The sequence below is a fragment of the Schistocerca piceifrons genome, chromosome 2, assembly GCF_021461385.2.
Source record: "Schistocerca piceifrons isolate TAMUIC-IGC-003096 chromosome 2, iqSchPice1.1, whole genome shotgun sequence".
Classification (NCBI taxonomy): Eukaryota; Metazoa; Arthropoda; class Insecta; order Orthoptera; family Acrididae; genus Schistocerca; species Schistocerca piceifrons.
The window spans coordinates 663,251,549-663,270,636 of NC_060139.1; the positions used below are offsets into that span (position 1 = coordinate 663,251,549).

At 40.9% G+C, this 19,088-nt stretch overlaps 1 protein-coding gene across 1 annotated transcript in view; it reads left to right on the plus strand.

Moving 5' to 3' along the window:
• Positions 1 to 9,985, plus strand: part of LOC124775719 — a 111,126-nt gene extending 101,141 nt beyond the window's left edge. Inside the window, exon 6 of the mRNA XM_047250545.1 lies at positions 8,699 to 9,985. Coding sequence (XP_047106501.1) covers positions 8,699 to 9,094 — 396 coding nt within the window. The 3' untranslated portion in view covers positions 9,095 to 9,985. The remainder of the gene's footprint in view (positions 1 to 8,698) is intronic.
• The last annotated feature ends 9,103 nt before the right edge of the window (positions 9,986 to 19,088 follow it).

Genomic DNA, 19,088 nt, shown 5'->3' on the forward strand with positions numbered 1-19,088 from the left:
CAGGCGTTTACAGAATTCCGTGCGAATGCGGCAAATCTTACATGGAGCAAACGACACGCACAGTACGGGAAGGCATCGTAGAACATCAGTGGCATACCTACCTCCTCCAAGCCAATAATTGCGCTGTCGCCCAACATTTTATTTCCAATGGTCATTTGATGAAATAAGACCAAACTAAAATTTTGTCTCATACGTCAAACTTCTGGAGCTCCGTCATCAATGAATCAGTGGCAATACAACTGTTTGAAATTCTGAAGGTAGGAGGGATTAAAATACAGGGAGCAAAAGCTATTTACAACTCTGCGCAGAAACCGGAAAGCAATTATAAGACTTGAGGGATATGAAAGGGAGACATGGTTGCGAAGTGAGCGAGACAGGGTTGTAGCCTATTTATGATGTTATTCAATCCGTACGTTGAGCTAGCAATAAAGTAAACCAAAGAAAAATCTGGAGTAGGTATTAAAGTTTAGGGAGAAGAAATAAAAACTCCATGGCTTGCCAATGACACTGTATTTCTATCAGAGTCTACAAAGGACTTGTAAGACCAATTGAATAGAGTGAACAGTTTTTTCAAAGGAGAATATGACATGAACATCAACAAAAGCAAAGGAAGAATAATGAAACATAGTCGAATTATATCATGTGATGCTGAGGGAATTAGTTTAGGAAGACAGACACTTACCGTAGTAGGTGAGTTTTGCTATTTTGGCAGCAAAATGACTGATGTCCGGAGCAGAGAGGATATAAACTGTAGACCAGCAATGGCAAGAAAAGCGTTTCTACAGAAGAGAAATTTGTAACACCGAATATAAATTTAAGTTTTACGCAGTCTTTTCTGAAGACATTTGTCTGGAGTGTAGCCTTGCATGGAAGTGAAGCGGGGATGATGAACAGTTTTCACGAGAAGAGAACAGAAGCTTTTCGGATTTGGTGCTACAGAAGAATGTTGAAGATTAGATGGACAGATCACAAAATTATTGAGGTATTGCACTGAATTGGAGGACAAAGATTTTGTGGCAGAACTTGACTAAAATTAGGGGTCGGTTGATTGGAAACGTTCTGAGACATCAAGGGATCACCAGTTTATTACTGAAGTAATCTAAAACCGAAAAAGTGTATGCTGTCGTAACATGAAATTTCATGCTCTACGACTCTACTTGAATTTTTTCATTTGGAGTAATGAAAAATGGGGCTGACTTTTTAGCCAAGTTGGTAAAAATGTGCGAACTTTGACAACTGATTGCGGCCAAATTGCTGCACCGATTTTGACGCAAAATTGAATATTCTTTAATTTTGGTATTGGTAACATTTTCAGGAGAGCGCATAATTTCCGAGTAATAGGTGGAAACCTGAAAAAAGTGCCAAAATTTCTTGGTTTTTTGCCACAAAAAGTTGTCCCGAGGATATTGAAGGATGAAAAGTTGGATTAGAAATACTCTCACCTACTTGCATAAGAAAAAATGTAAAATCTTCTACCTCGCAAAAAGTACCCCGCTACTATTCGCGGTAAGAAGATAGGGGGAGAAACGGGATCTGTGCGAGAGGGTTGACTGATACTGGGTCATAGAGAGCCCAGGCCTAGAACAATAAGGCAAGTCGAAGTTGTGAAGCTAAAAATGCGACCCCCCCTTCCCTCAACTGTTTATCACAGTCCAGCCTGTGGACACTATGTCGCGTCCGAGGATGGTTAGAGAAACTCGCCGATGGTGTGAGAAAATTCAGAGAAACACTCTCCTGGGCATGCAGAAGTGAAGGATTTGACCACACGTAATATCTTCAGGAAGCGTACAAAAAACAATACGGAACTGTCACATTTTTGTGTGGTTATTGGCCCTCCAAACCAACGCTGAGAGAGTAGATCATATTTATCCCTTTTTTTTTCACGGTAGAGGCATCACGATGACGGGAATAAATCGATTGGGAGAAGAGTTTTTACGGAGACGTTGGAGGAAGTATGAAAGACATTACAAAATATGCCATTGGTCAATGTTGGCAACAAAATGGGAGATAGGTTAGGAAACCTCAGGCGCTCTAAAAACTATCATTCTTTCTCCTGCTGGATAGGATTCTTGCTTGTGTTTCCGTAAGAGAAGATTTGGACTCCAGCCTTGGAGTAGTAAAGATTAAGATTCGCCTTATGGCGTTCAAAACAGACACCCGAATTTGGAGACGCATTCCTGACCAGCAATGACGGAGGGGCCCCTCGAGTTACTTCGGTTCGACGGCGACCATCGAATCTCGAAATAGCATTACATTGTAGCACCACCGTGACAGGGAATAATATGCATAAAAACCACTTGATTGAGATAGAAGCGATGACCCCTATAATCATCGTTTCGGTCCAGCAGCTTATTTATATTCATTTGCTATCTCATTCACGATTTGCAATCACTGCGTACCTATCATACGACGTCATGATTCCTCAATGTCAGCCTCCGTAGCGCAGTGGTAGCGTTACCGCCTCCCACGCAAGGGGGTGAGGGTTCGATTCCCGTCAGAGGACTGGGTGTTGTGTGTCCTTCATCATCACTGACACCCAAGTACCAGAAGTGGCGTCAACTAAAAAGACTTGCAATACGGCGGCCGAACCCCGAAGGGGATATTCCACCCAATAAATGCCATTGATCATTTCATTTTTTTTATGATTCCACATCATCATATTAAAAGTCATAACCAAATTAATACCTCGCCCATCTACAAACGTGGCCAACAAGTAGTTACAGTCACCAATCTACATCTACATCTTCATGAATACTCTGCAAATCACATTTAAGTGCCTGGCGGAGGGTTCATCGAACCACCTTCATAATTCTCTATTATTTCAAGCTCGTATAGCGCGCAGAGCTCTGATTTCCTTTATTTTATCGTGGTGCTCGTTCCTCTCTATGTAGGTCGGTGTCAACAAAATATTTTCGCATTCGGAGGAGAAATTTGGCGATTGGAAATTCGTGAGAAGATTCCGTCGCAACGAGAAACGCCTTTCTTTTAATGATGTGTGACACTCTCTCCCATATTTCGCGATAATACAAAACGTGCTGCCCTTATTTGAACTTTTCCGATGTACTCCGCCAGTCCTATCTGGTAAGGACCCCACACTGCGCAGCAGTATTCTAAAAGAGGACGGACAAGCGTCGTGTAGGCAGTCTCCTTAGTAGGTCTGTTACATTTTCTAAGTGTCCTGCCAATAAAACGTAGTCTTTGGTTAGCCTTCCCCACAACATTTTCTGTGTGTTTTTCCCAATTTAAGTTGTTCATAATTGAAATCCTAGGTATTTAGTTGAATTTACGGCTTTTAGATTAAACTGATTTATCGTGTTTAACGAGTCCCTTTTAGCACTCGTGTGGATGACCTCACACTTTTCGTTATTTAGGGTCAACTGCCACTTTTCGCACCGTTACGATATCTCTTCTAAATCGCTTTGGAGTTTGTTTTGATGTCTGATGATATTATTAGTCGATAAACGACAGAGTCATAGGCAAACAGCCGAAGATGGCTGCTCAGAGTGTCTCCCAAATCGTTTATATAGATAAGGAACAGCAAAGGCTCTGTAACACTACCTTGGGGAACGCCAGAAATCACTTCTGTTTCACTCGATGACTTTCCGTCAATTACTACGAGCTGTGGCCTCTCTGACAGGAAATCACAGATCCAGTCACATAACTGAGACGATATTCCATAAGCACGCAATTTCACTACAAGCCGCTTGTGTGGTACAGTGTCAAAAGCCTTCCGGAAATCCAGAAATACTATGTGGCAAAGGCAGTGTGACTGTAAATAATGAATGTTATGTCGTTGGAAGTGTTAATATGTTGTTTGTGAGATAAATGCTGGATCTATAATATTCTACGATTCTACTTCCATAGTCAGTAAATCCCATCCCACAGAAAGCCGGCCGAAGTGGCCGCGCGGTTCTGGCGCTGCAGTCTGGAACCCCGAGACCGCTACGGTCGCAGGTTCGAATCCTGCCTCGGGCATGGATGTGTGTGATGTCCTTAGGTTAGTTAGGTTTAACTAGTTATAAGTTCTAGGGGACTAATGACCTCAGCAGTTGAGTCCCATAGTGCTCAGAGCCATTTGAACCATTTGAACCCACAGAAGGAAGTAAGATAAAGTGCAATGAGAATCACTAAGGATTAAGTGTTTAGGGCCCTCTATACGAAATCACATAAATTAAATTTCATTGCATGACTTTATTACTCAGTACTTCCCACTGAGAAGGGATCTTCTGGCGTAATAAGACCAGTCAGACCAGGACGATGTAAAGCTGAAGTAGACTCGCAGTCCAGTCTGACTAAAATTAAATGCTAGTGAGAGCATGTAAACTGATAGAAATTTGCTAGTCCTTATTTTCAAACACTGTCCTGTTGCATCTTCTACTTTGAAGAAATATTCTGCTACACATGCATTTAATCTGCCCCACGTAACCTTAAAGATGATGATGAGCTCCACTAGATTATGTCGATCTTTTCTTGAGGAGATATGAAGATAAATGATTACATGAAAATATGTTAGACTCACGGTTATTCCTTTTGACATATAGGACATTACTCCTATTTCTTTTGGCACCTACTGTTTTGGTACAACATAACCACTCAGTTCACTACATTATTTTATCATGTTCGCCATTCCGTTAAAATAAATAACTTTCGTATTCGGTAGTGACACCGATGTTATGCACACAGTAGTCTGTCTACAATTGTTAATTGTTGTCAATATTCCTACAGCACTCCCATATCATCTCCATCGTTCATTAGTAAGTCCAGCACTCTCGCCATCTGAGAACGCTCTCCCTCTGCATTGCGACACTACCTTGGCATACTTTCCAGCGGTTTGAGGTCCCTGCGTCGCACATTACGCCTTTCGTCGAATGCACCACGGGACTTATAATTTGACAATGACTTCAGTATTCTTTGTAATAGTTTCCACTTCCTACCGGTGCTTTTCTTATCAGACTTTTACATATAACTAAGGCTGAGTTCTCGGTTAATTTGACCATTCGTTTATCTTTATAAATTTTTAAATATTTTCATTTAGTAAAAGTATGTAGTGATGTCAAAAGTATCTGCAGACCTTACAATGTGAAACTCCCTGCTGTTAGCTTCTTTCCCAGTCGTGCGGGTCTGAAAGATGATTACCTGCACGCTATTATTCTCAATATTCTAAGTGCAATTTATTTCCTAGCGTTTTTGGGAAACATGAGAAAGGACTCACGAACGTTTGTAGACCCTGAACAGTAATCTCTTTTGGAACTGTGGGCCCAGATTTCGGTTAGACTGGAATTTGGCTGGGGTTTATCCGAGCATGGGCTCTTAACAATTGTAATTTGATGTTATTAACAGTCTGAACCATATAATTACCACAGCACACACATAAGACAAAAACCAATAATTCGCATTCTGTTTTCCAAATGACTTCCAACCTAACATATCAGCAGTAATATGCAACCGTGAAATATAATTATCCAATTGAAATACTTTGCACTACTGAGATTAGCTTAATAAAACGGGCACCAGTCAACAAGGTAGCACAAGAAAACACCACTGTGACTAACACCTTAAGCAAACATAGACAGACAACACAAAGAACACACACGGTCTAGAGTGAGGCAGTAACTAAACGTACAGCAGTAATAGGTACACATAGAAAGGGAGCTTGAATCACTACTCCTCAAGTAATTTACAACTTTACAATATTGAGGCTCCCCACGACCTCTCCGTGTTTCACCAAAATGCAGTACAAGGTACTGCGTTTCAAATTAAGCGTCCAATAGTGGCCCCATCGTGTTTCATAAACTGAAAGCCATGACAACACAACATGCTACCACAGGCCATCACATCAAAATCGCACAATCACTCTTACGCATAGTCTGAAAATCGTCATTATGGAAAGCTTTCTCCTGCAAACGCTTCCTGGCTCCAGGATGCCATGTTCTCTGGGCATATGCAGACAAACGACGTTTGATGCCCGCGCCTGGAGATGCCCTGTATTAACCGTAGGCCGAACCCACTGTCGATGGCCTGACTTCCTGCTTCGACGCTGTCTGCTTTGACTCCAGGTAGCACTGTTGAGCTTCCTCCTGGATGTATTCACTTTCACTGGCAGGTTACAACTCAGTTCCAGCACCTCATTAGTGGACGACCGTACCCTGCCACAAGTAACCAAACCGATACAGTCACTTCCTGGGCAGACGCAGCTGGCATCAAAGACGCTCGGTTGTCGCGCCAATGCCTGGTCCCAGTGATGCACTGCAGACGAGTCTGCCACCATCCACGGTGGCCTGGCACTGACTGCCAGAAGATGTGGGTCATTCCATCCCAGTCGGGCGTCTCACGTACACCAGTCTGCGTCACATTGACAACTCTATATGCCAGGCATGCCTATGTCAATACAAGCTTGGCCGGTGTGCAGTCCGAAACCGAGGCGCCAAGCCAAGTCCTGTCAGCCGCTGCGCACTGTGACTTGGTGTAAGCTCCCAGTCCAAGATGCCGTTCCAGTTTCATACTTCAGACTGCCCTTAGCTCTCCTGCAGTGTCACAGGAAACGTCAGCGTGGCACTGCATCTGTCAACTCGCTGATACGTGTTCCCTCTGGTGCGACTGGAGAACCTTACCTGCTCTGGCTCATGCTACTGACTGAGGTAGGAATTCAATCGTGCCGTGAAATAACTATGACATGGGTCAAAATATTATAACTCGTGCTATGAGACTTTGAGTACTAAGCCCTGTTCACTATCGGAGCCTCAGCACTCTGTATCCTACTCGTCTGGGATCTGATGATGTTCTGCCTGAGTGTCTTGGGTGTTAACATACGAGTAGAGTTGCACTGTGCTGCAGACTTTCACTCTGGAATCGGTGGATTCAGGAGGGTAATACGGAACGCCGTGCTGGATCCCAACGGCCTCGTATCACTAGCAGTCGAGATGACAGGCATCTTATCCGCATGAATGTAACGGATCGTGCAGCCACGTCTCGATCCCTGAGTCAACAGATGGGGACGTTTGCAAGACAACAATCATCTGCACGAACGGTTGGACGACGTTTGCAGCAGCCTGCCGTATCAGCTCGGAGACCATGGCTGCGGTTACCCTTGACGCTGCGTCACAGACAGGAGCACCTGCGATGGAGTACTCAACGACGAACCTTGGTGCACGAATGGCAAAACGTCATTTTTTCGTATAAATCCAGGTTCTGTTTACAGCATCATGATGGTCGCATCCATGTTTGGCGATATCGCGGTGAACGCACATTGGAAGCGTGTATTCGTCATCGCCATACTGGCGTATCACCCAGAGTGATGGTATGGGGTGCCATTGGTTACACGTCTCGGTCACCTCTTGTTCGCATTGACGGCACTTTGAACAGTGGACGTTACATTTCAGATGTCTTACGACCCATGGCTCTATCCCTCATTCGATCCCTGCGAAATCCTACATTTCAGCAGGATACCGCACGACCGCATGTTGCAGGTCCTGTACGGGCCTTTCTGGATACAGATAATGTTCGACTGCTGCCCTGGGCAGCACATTCTCCAGATCTCTCACCAATTGAAAACGTCTGGTCAATGGTGGCCGAGCAACTGGCTCGTCACAATACGCCAGTCACTACTCTTGATGAAATGTGGTATCCTGTTGAAGCTCCATGGGCAGCTGTACCTGTACACGCCATCCAAGCTCTGTTTAACTCAATGCACAGGCGTATCAAGGCCGTTATTACGGCCAGAGGTCGTTGTTCTGGGTACTGATTTCTCAGGATCTATGCACCCAAATTCAAAAAATGGTTCAAATGGCTCTGAGCACTGTGGGACTTAACATCTATGGTCATCAGTCCCCTAGAACTTAGAACTACTTAAACCTAACTAACCTAAGGACAGCACACAACACCCAGCCATCACGAGGCAGAGAAAATCCCCCGCCGGGAATCGAACCCGGGAACCCGGGCGTGGCACCCAAATTGCCTGAAAATGTAATCACATGCAAGTTCTAGTATAAGGTATATTTATCCAATGTATACCCGTTTATCATCTGCATTTCTTCTCGGTGTAGCAATTTTAATGGCCAGTAGTGTAGTTAGGATCGTGACAGAGGCACAGCATCTAGAGTCAGCGTTAGTTTTTCTTCTACTTCTCTGAAGCTAACATTTTGAGTTGCTGTATAGATAATTTATTTTAATTCCCTGGTGCGATTGAACTCTAGCTAGTTAATCAAGTTGATAAGCTCACTGTATGGGAATGGCATGATACATGTTTCTAATCCAACAGAAAATTTAATTTACACCCAAGGGTGAACCCAGGATGTGAGCAGAGGAAGTGGGACGTAGATGAAGTCAATTTCGCCGTGCTTGGATAAATAGTTTTGAGATTTAGTGAGAAATAGCTGTGGGTACTTCACACTCCATTGGTACGTTTGACTGTCTGACTGGGCAGATCCCTGGATAAAACCTCCTTTACAGTTCAGTGTAATTACCTCCAGTTCAATGTAATTACCTCTAGATTAGAACCACAGTGTTCAGTTATCTTTCACAGCTCTTCATCTCAACTCAGCTTTCACCATTTGACATTAACTATTTACCAAAGACTAAGATGAAACCTAGTTCAAAGACAATAATAAGATTTGAAAAAAGGTTATGCCATTTCTACCTGTGAGAACGGACGTAATCTCGAGAAAGTTTTCTAATAAATGGCTCCTTGGTGGCCTTGCAGGGTGTATCAGCAACCAGCCCGGCCTCGGACCTGCTGTACTTCCTGTACGCGAGCGCCAGCGAAGACGTCCACCGGCACCACATGGAGGACCTGCTGCGCGAGTACCACAGCACGCTGGTGGGCCTGCTGCGGCGTCTGGGACTGGAACAGCAGGCAGAGGCCTACACCTTCGAGGAGCTCAAGAAGGACATGGACTACTGCTTAGTCATCGGTGTTTATTTCAGCAGCAGTAGTGGATTTTTCCTCACTTCCGAGAAACATGCCAAAGAATATGCAAAAGCACTCAACGATCCAGAGAAGTTTGATGAGGTTATCGTTAAATCATTTAGGAACCCGTACACAATGCCATATATAAAATATCTCACGTCAATTTTTGATAAGAAAGAAATTTTATGATGGTATTTAATTTTTAAATGCACAGGACCTAGTTTTCGGCGCATCTGAAAAACGGGTTGTAAGGACTAATCGTCGAATCGACACTTGCAAAAGGCAAATCTTAAATTCATGAGTGATTAATAGCTATACACAACGTTTCGATTGTAGTTGTAATACCTTTCCGCTACTCTACCACACAAAGAAATTTGTCTGATTTTATTCTCCGTGTATATTTACGGGACAAACCTTTCCAATAATTCATGTTTGACCTGTGTCTGCCATTTTTCATATGATAATCGGACACTAGTAAATATTTTCATTGCTTCTTGTTACAACGCAATTAAGACTAATAAACGATTAGTAATATAAACAATTAGAGTGGTTTGTATTTACGAAACTATTACAAATGCTTGTGTCTTTTGTTCAGAATTGATGCGAGTTCACTTTTCAACACATTACCAGTAGAAATGAGTATATCAACAGGAAAATTAAACTTCATACATGTATGTGAGTTCAACTAGCAAATGTTCATAGTTTTTTGACGGAGATTTACTGAATGATATCGTGCTCAGATGTCGGAACATAAGAAGTAGCTAAGTTGGGTAACATTTTTAGCATCACGCCAAAGGCCATATAGTATCACAAAATTTCTCCACAACGAGACAATGGAGCTCGTAGGTCTCTGACGTCAAAACACCCAAACAACACATCCCAGTAAAAGATGCACGTTACTTTTTAATTAGATTTAACCTTATTCTAAACTTCGGCACTATTCCAAATACAGGGTAAACTATTCGTAATATTAGATGGAATTTGTAGAGTTATTGTGCTTCTTATCAGGAGCAAACAGTGTCCCTTTATTGCTGTATCTATAGCGTTAGAGAACTTCAAACGTATCTCGTCATTCCTTAGTACTTCCGTATCCCACTTCTTTGCGTATTGATTCTTCCTGACTAATGTCTTGAACTTCAGCCTACTCTTCATCACTACTATATTGTGATCTGAGTCTATATCCGCTCCTGGGTACGCCTTACAATCCAGTATCTGATTTCGGAATCTCTGTCTGACCACGATGTAATCTAATTGAAATCTTCCCGTATCTCTCGGCCTTTTCCAAGTATACCTCCTCCTCTTGTGATTCTTGAACAGGGTATTCGCTATTACTAGCTGAAACTTGTTACAGAACTCAATTAGTCTTCCTCCTCTTTCATTCCTTCTCCCAAGCCCATATTCTCCCGTAACCTTTTCTTCTACTCCTTCCCCTACAACTGCATTCCAGTCGCCCATGACTATTAGATTTTCGTCCCCCTTTACATACTGCATTACTTTTTCAATATCCTCATACACTTTCTCTATCTGTTCATCTTCAGCTTGCGACGTCGGCATGTATACCTGAACTATCGTTGTCGGTGTTGGTCTGCTGTCGATTCTGATTAGAACAACCCGGTCACTGAACTGTTCACAGTAACACACCCTCTGCCCTACCTTCCTATTCATAACGAATCCTACAACTGTTATACCATTTTCTGCTGCTGTTGATATGCATGGGGGCTTAATTAAATTTATGATTGAAAATATTTAGATAGCTGTATGTCCGATTACGTAAGTCTCGTAAACGGTTGGCCCTGACCAGAATTATTACGCAATCTGACTGCAACAAACAATGTACGAAAATTTTCATGAACACAGTTAATTAATTAAGTCCCCAGCAACTATAAAACCTACAAAATCCAAGCACAAATGTAACTGTTCTGTATGTGGAGTGTGACTCAACGTACGCATATGGCACGGTTCTTTTCCAACAAGACAAGAATTTTTAAATACCAACTATACTGACGTGACAAAAGATATTTAGAAAAACTATAATTACGCAAGAAAACCAAAATTCACTCTAATATAAGAACACAAGCCAGATGCTTTGTTGACTGAACCTGTAGTGACGCATTATTTCAGATACACAATTAATAAAAGAACATTGTAGATTTTACCTTTATATATTGACGAAATGCACACAATAACATCTGCTATCTCTCCCATCAAATAACTGCATAAAACAAGGAACAACACTCTTTACTACAACATCTTACTCCGACTTCACGACAAGCAGTGCCCACTAGCACATCTCGGTACGAACTCTTAACACATACTGCTACGAGCTCTCGACAAAACTGACTCTATGAGTTCTCAACACACACTGTCCTCTACGATGTCACAACAAGCACTGACTTCTACGATCTCGTAACACGCACTGTGGAGGCGGCTTAATAGTACTCTTTGGCGCAATCTCTGGCGCAGTGGCACAGTGTAGCCACCTTTCATATGCCCCTCCTCCACAGGCCAGGATTTGATGGAATTTTTGCCAGCATTGGTGGTGAAAATACCACCAAATTCGTCCAGAAAAATACAGACAAAAATAAAAGATAATATTAATACCTAAACATCACATAATTAGTTAAAATTTTTGGCTTTGCACTGACCTTTCACTAACCTAATATATGAAATACAGTAAGCAATACAACTTCTTTTCATGCATGTGGCTTTACATAATAGTTTACACAATATACAAAAAATCAGTTTATACAAATGTTCACATAAAATGCTTTCAATGATTAGTTTATACAAAAAAAAGATACTAACAGGTGACATCTTTTCAGTAGAAGCAGTCCATCAGTTGCACCCAGCAATGTTGAGAGCAGGTGCAGACACCAACAAGTGACACCATTTCAGTAGAAGCAGTCCATCAGTTGCACCCAGCAATGTTGAGCAGGTGCAGACAGCAACAAGTGACATTATTTCAGTAGAAGCAGTTCCATCTGTGGCACCCAGTAAAGTTCAAGAGGTACACACAGCAACAAGTCACATTAGTTCAGTAGAAGCAGTCCATCAGTTGCACCCAGCAATGTTGAGAGCAGGTGCAGACACCAACAAGTGACACCATTTCAGTAGAAGCAGTTCATCAGTTGCACCCAGCAATGTTGAGCAGGTGCAGACACCAACAAGTGACATTATTTCAGTAGAAGCAGTCAATCAGTTGCACCCAGCAATGTTGAGTAGGTGCAGACAGCAACAAGTGACTTCATTTCAGTAAAAACAGTTCATCAGTTGCACCCAGCAATGTTGAGTTGGTGCAGACAGCAACAAGTGACTTCATTTCAGTAAAAACAGTTCATCAGTTGCACCCAGCAATGTTGAGAGCAGGTGCAGACACCAACAAGTGACATCGTTTCAGTAGAAGCAGTCCATTAGTGGCATCAGCAATGTTGATCAGGTGCACACAGCAACAGGGGACATCTCTTTAGTAGACGCAGTCTATCAGTGGCACCCAGCAATATTGAGTAGGTGCAGACAGCAAAAAGTCACATCTCTCAGCAGAAGCAGTTCCACAAAATTCACTAACACTGATCACACAGTTCATCAGCAGAAATTAAACATGACTAAATGTCACACATCATGTTGAAAAGTGCAGGTAACAGTTCAGAATATTTATCTTCACTAATCAAACAGTTCAAGCATGAACAATAGTTTGAATGCACATACAAAAGCTTTTACAGTAAGATACAAATCATAACAAACACACAAATGATGTCAGATAATTGTCCTATTAACTATTACAAATACTCAAATACCAGTAAACCTATAATATTTATGGGTGTCAGTGCAAGCCACTACAAACAAATAAAATAATATTTAGGATAGGTGGTTAGGATTAGTAAAGGAAAATACACAGAACACACTCACTCATCTCTCATCCACATTAAATACTACTGTGTAATTGAATAGTGTTAATTGTGTAAATGAAATTCTGTCTAAATCTGATGTTCATCATGTGTATCAAGTAGTAGTGGCAGCAATGTATAACAGTCAATAATAGTTAGTCAATGTCATAGTCATCATGTCAAGACCAATGTTTGCCAAGCCAGATCAAAATGTACTGTTGTTGAACAACTGTCAGTGAGCCAAAATATGCAATTACTTCCTCTCTCCAAAAAAAAGTATATACTGCTAGTGATTTAACAAAGTGTGTGTATAGACTATCTTCCTTCTATTTTAGTGTTCTAGTCTGCTATCTTCATCCTCCTTGTTCCATAAGACCAACAAAAAAAAAATATGCTCCTCACTTACTTTACCTCTTATCCACAAAAACTCCAATAATCATCAACTTCATATACTCTCAATACCTCAATAATACGTCGATAAATATAAACCTCAGCACCAATATCATTTCACTTCCATAACAACTCTTTCCTCTAGTCAGTCTCCTCGAACAAGTACAGATAAAATCCTAATGCAACTTCAATTCAGCATCCCATACAATCCGAAGACACAGTGTCCACACACAACCTCTGTGTAATCCATCTGACCCAAATTTTCTACTCATTATAAATTATAAGATACATTTTGGTTCCTTGTCCATCATTAAATAAAAGAAATGCATACCTGACCTCTAACAGACTTAGTTCGAATAACTCTCAGTAATTAAGTACGATTACGGAGTGTGAATAATCATAATGTTTCACAGTGTGTACACCACTTCAAGAATTATGGCAAATAGAAGCAAACATGTGGAGTATTTCTTGTGTTAAGTGTCACTTCCTATTTCAATTACTCACGAAAATGCAGTGTGATACTGTCAAAGGTCTAAACCTAGTATTGGTATGTCATGTCGTTAGCTTCCTTCCTATTAGCATAAATTTATACAGCTTCCATAAAACCTCAACTCATGTGACTTCAATGACTTTCTTGTACTAATGTCATTCGTCGAATTATAGCAGTTAATTTTCTTTATCTTAAAAATATAAGGCACTGAGCGTAAGCAAAACTTGCAATAGCGAGTAAATATACCAGTGGAGAACAGAATGTCAACAAGTGGATGCAGTACAATTCCTACAACGAGGCTCTGCCAAGTGAACAATCTATAATTAATACAGTAGTGTGACCTAACTCTATGTTTGTACACTGTACAACAGCATTTCTATATACCAAATTAAAGAGCAGTTATGGCAACAAAACAGAAATGTGTAAATATGTAATCCATACAAAAAGCAGCAAACATATCTCTTACGTAATAAACAAGTCATTAGCATCATATCAGCCTAAGCAAATAAATGTTCATATGTAATCTTAATAAGTAAGCATGGAGGCGCAAGCAGATAAATCACAAAGTATAACTTACATACCTAAACACATTAGCACAATTAATCAGATAACAATTATAATTTAAATAAATAAGCACAGCAGGCACATAATAGAAAAATATGACATCAGTGAAAAAGCAGTGCAGCCAAGCGATGCATAATATATACAAATAACAACCCTGTTCATTAATCAATAATTGTCAAAATCAGTAAATGTACGCAAGCACGTCGCTTCACACGTAAATTCATAGAACATGAAATTAGCACAAAGTATGAATCACGTAATCGTGAGCAGCAAATTACGTCTAAAGTACGTACCTAAGTGGAAATTTGTTACCTGAAAATAAACTCAATTAATAGTTACCTTTTTTTAGTTTATTGGTTTCTTCTTCGAAATTACATTCTTCCTGAAATTTTCTCGATAGCAGGTCGTCTTAACGTCGGACACGCACAGAATTTACCTGAAGGTCTTAAATACTTTATACAACCGTATCCTGCAAAATACTGAATGTTAATAACAGAATTCATCTAGTCACTATAGCTTTATACAGAATTTAGTCGGAGAAATTAGACTGTGTATTTGTTTACGTCTGTCAGTGCATTCGCACTGAGCGCTCGATCAGCTGTAGACGCGTGACGTAGGAAGCAATTGTTCGCGGTCAACGACTGCCTCGTGCGGCGCGCAGACTTCACTGTTGCTTTGAGTATGTGCCGCCGCCAAAACACAGCGCGGTGTCCTTGTACTCTCCGCATGTTTACATCTAGCTGTTAGTTTCTCACAAGAATGTCATTCCACAAAAATTTTTAAAAAGTATATCGCTCCACAAAAATTTTGTAAACTACGAACCTCACGTTTTGTGGTAGGAACAGCATAATTACGAATAGCGTCTAATTTTTCTGGATCAGGGAGAATACCTTCTGTAGAAATAATGTGACCGAGAAATTTCACCTGAGAACGACCAAATTCAGATTTTTCCAAGTTCACTGTCATGCCAACTCGTGCAAAAATACGTAATAATGAATCCAAAATTTTGTTATGCTCAACTCCAAGAATGTTTAGCAATAAGAATATCGTCAACATACGAAGTAATGTTGTCACGAAGATAAACAGGTAAAATTTCATTTAAACGACGAATGAATGCTGCAATAGGTACAGTAAGTCCAATCGGTAGTTTCCAAAGTCACTTTTGGGTAAAACAGTCATATCCGGTTATTGTTTACTTACTCACTAGATAGATTGATAGTCGAAGAGTTGGTTTGACAGATGTAAAGAATAGTAAAAGAGTAGGCAGCGGTACAGAAAACTAAAAGAGAAATAGCACCACTACAGCTCGGGGCCCTATGCTCGCTACCGCACATATTCACTTAGAGTAGTGAATCCCCTGAGGACTTTAATAACTGCACATAATTTCCAGTTTGTGTCTTAGTGGCCAATTCGGTGGGAGTGCGTACGTAAATTGATCTAGCCATGAACATGGATATATGTCGTTCTTAGAATTGCAGAAGATATTAAATTTCCGGACAGTCAAAAAGTGTTTATAGTCAAAGTTTTCGCCTCGTGGCGACAAAGACCTACCGCGTCTGTCCCAGTCACAATGACGACTATTGTTAAGTTCGCGCGCCTGGCGCTCTCTTGTTGCATCCCGTAAATGAAACAAATTATTTTCTTCATACCCTTCTGCTAAACTAACACTTGTCAATTTATCTGAGATCTCCTCAATTCTTTCCAATGAGTCACTTAATTGTTCTTTCTGTCTATTTACGTCTTCTGTAAATGTCGCGACTCGGGTTTCGGTGTTGTCACATTTAGTAGTTAACTGTTCACATTGTTGCGTTAAGTTATTTATTCTGTCATTTGGTACGGATTCCTCGATTCTTTCAATTATTTCTTCCTTATCTTGTGCACATTGTAAATTTAACTCTGAAAATTCCTGTCCTATCACGCAATCTTTTTTTTCTGTTCTCTGTCCTGTTCCTCTTGTCTGATTTCTGTTGAAATTAAATTATTATTGTGAGAATTTAAAATCGGTTGTACTTCTTCTCTAATTTCTTTCTTTGATTCAACATTCGTATTTTTGAAACCTGTCCCTCTTCGTGAGCGTAACCATGTTGTCATTGCTTCCATCTCAGTTTTAATTGTTCCTATCTCTGTTTTTAATTCAGATTGAAAATTTAATATTACACTCATCAACTGCTCCATAGTAACTGGTTCGAAACTCTTTCCACCCTTAACATTTCCCGCGAAATCGACTTCTTTCGTCATAGCTGTAAAGCTATCTTTGTTCGATACTATTTCAGAATCTTCTGTCGTTAATCTCAGATTCTGTGAATTTTCCGATTGAGAAAAATTTTGAAATGGTTCCGGACTATTTTCCCGACTTATCACATTGTTTTCCACCTCATTATCCATCATACTGTTTTCCTCTGTTGGCGAGTTCGCCATGTCAACAATTTCGTTATTCTCACTATTCATCATTTTTGCCTGTTGCATTGACCGCGTAATCATTTGCAAAACACAAAAAAAAAATTCGTCACCGTTCGAAAATCACACACAATGACTCCTTATCTCCAACAATACTATTCAAATGCAATGTCTCCCTCAAACACGATCAATCGAACAATTGAAATAATTGCCCTAATTTGTCAAACGCGTATACAAGGCAATAGAAATTAAATTTTGAAAAATACCATTAGAAGAATGCCAATTACCAAATCTACACACTCAATACAGACTACAATCACTAAACTCAAAATTACTACAACAATACTACAGTCTACAATTTTCACAATCAGAAAAATTCCAAGGGACGATCCTGGCAGGGTCGCCACGTGCATGGGGGCTTAATTAAATTTATGATTGAAAATATTTAGATAGCTGTATGTCCGATTACGTAAGTCTCGTAAACGGTTGGCCCTGACCAGAATTATTACGCAATCTGACTGCAACAAACAATGTACGAAAATTTTCGTGAACACAGTTAATTAATTAAGTCCCCAGCAACTATAAAACCTACAAAATCCAAGCACAAATGTAACTGTTCTGTATGTGGAGTGTGACTCAACGTACGCATCTGGCACGGTTCTTTTCCAACAAGACAAGAATTTTTAAATACCAACTATACTGACGTGACAAAAGAAATTTAGAAAAACTATAATTACGCAAGAAAACCAAAATTCACTCTAATATAAGAACACAAGCCAGATGCTTTGTTGACTGAACCTGTAGTGACGCATTATTTCAGATACACAATTAATAAAAGAACATTGTAGATTTTACCTTTATATATTGACGAAATGCACACAATAACATCTGCTATCTCTCCCATCAAATAACTGCATAAAACAAGGAACAACACTCTTTACTACAACATCTTACTCCGACTTCACGACAAGCAGTGCCCACTAGCACATCTCGGTACGAACTCTTAACACATACTGCTACGAGCTCTCGACAAAACTGACTCTATGAGTTCTCAACACACACTGTCCTCTACGATGTCACAACAAGCACTGACTTCTACGATCTCTTAACACGCACTGTGGAGGCGGCTTAATAGTACTCTTTGGCGCAATCTCTGGCGCAGTGGCACAGTGTAGCCACCTTTCAGATATTACCCGATACTCATCTGACCAGAAATCCTTGTCTTCCTTCCACTTCACTTCACTGACCCCTACTTTATCTAGATTGAGCATTTGCATTTCCCTTTTCAGATATTCTAGTTTCTCTACCACGTTCAAGCTTCTGACATTCCACGCTCAGACTCGTAGAACGTTATCCTTTCGTTGATTATTCAATCTTTTTCTCATGGTAACTTCCCCCTTGGCAGTCCCCTCCCGGAGATCCGAATGGGGGACTATTTCGGAATCTTTTGCCAATGGAGAGATCATCATGACACTTCTTCAATTACAGGCCACATGTCCTGTGGATACACGTTACGTGTCTTTAATGCAGTAGTTTCCATTGCCTTCTGCATCCTCATGTCGTTGATCATTGCTGATTCTTGCGCCTTTAGGGGCAATTTCCCACCACTAGGACAAGAGAGTGCCCTGAACCTCTATCCGCTCCTCCGCCCTCTTTGACAAGGCCGTTGGCAGAAAGAGGCTGACTTCTTATACCGGAAGTCTTCGGCCGCCAATGCTGATTATTTATCAAAATTTAGGCAGTGGCGGGGATCGAACGCGGGACCGAAGACGTTTTGATTATGAATCAAAGACGCTACCCCTAGACCATGGGTACCCAGACAACTGTCAACCTACTAATGCTCATCCGAAGACTGCCACAATACGCTCTCCGTTGTTGGCTGCAGGATGGTGTAGTGAGGGCACATTCACGGATGACAGCCATAAACTTTGTATGCTGAGATACAATGAGGGAATGAAAATAGAAAAAGAACTTGTAGACATACCACAGAAATGTAACAGAACCGACAAAAGTGTTGTGCAGGCTATATTGCAAGCAGATATGTACGGAGCACCAATACAGATAATAGTCGATACCGGTGCGTCAACCAATGTCATGAGTGCAAATTTTTGCAAGTACTTGAGTCAAAATAATAGAATACCCGTATTGCCAGTGAAGAATTGTCGTGTAACAGGTGCAATAGGTGCACGATCTCATATCATAAAGCACCAGGTGCAAGTCGAGTTTACGGTAGGACATGAAGCAATGAAAACTTGTTCCTAGTAGTTAAGGGATTAGGTGTTGCTTGCATCCTGGGGATGTAATTTTTACGCCAGAGGGACGCAAAAATCGACCTCTTGTGCGGGGAAGTAAGCCTTATGAATGAGGGTAGACGGGTAATTTTGCCATTGGTGAGGACACGGGAAGTGCACGGTAAATATTGCCGGGGCTTTCAGTCTAATTTCGAAGGAATACAGGT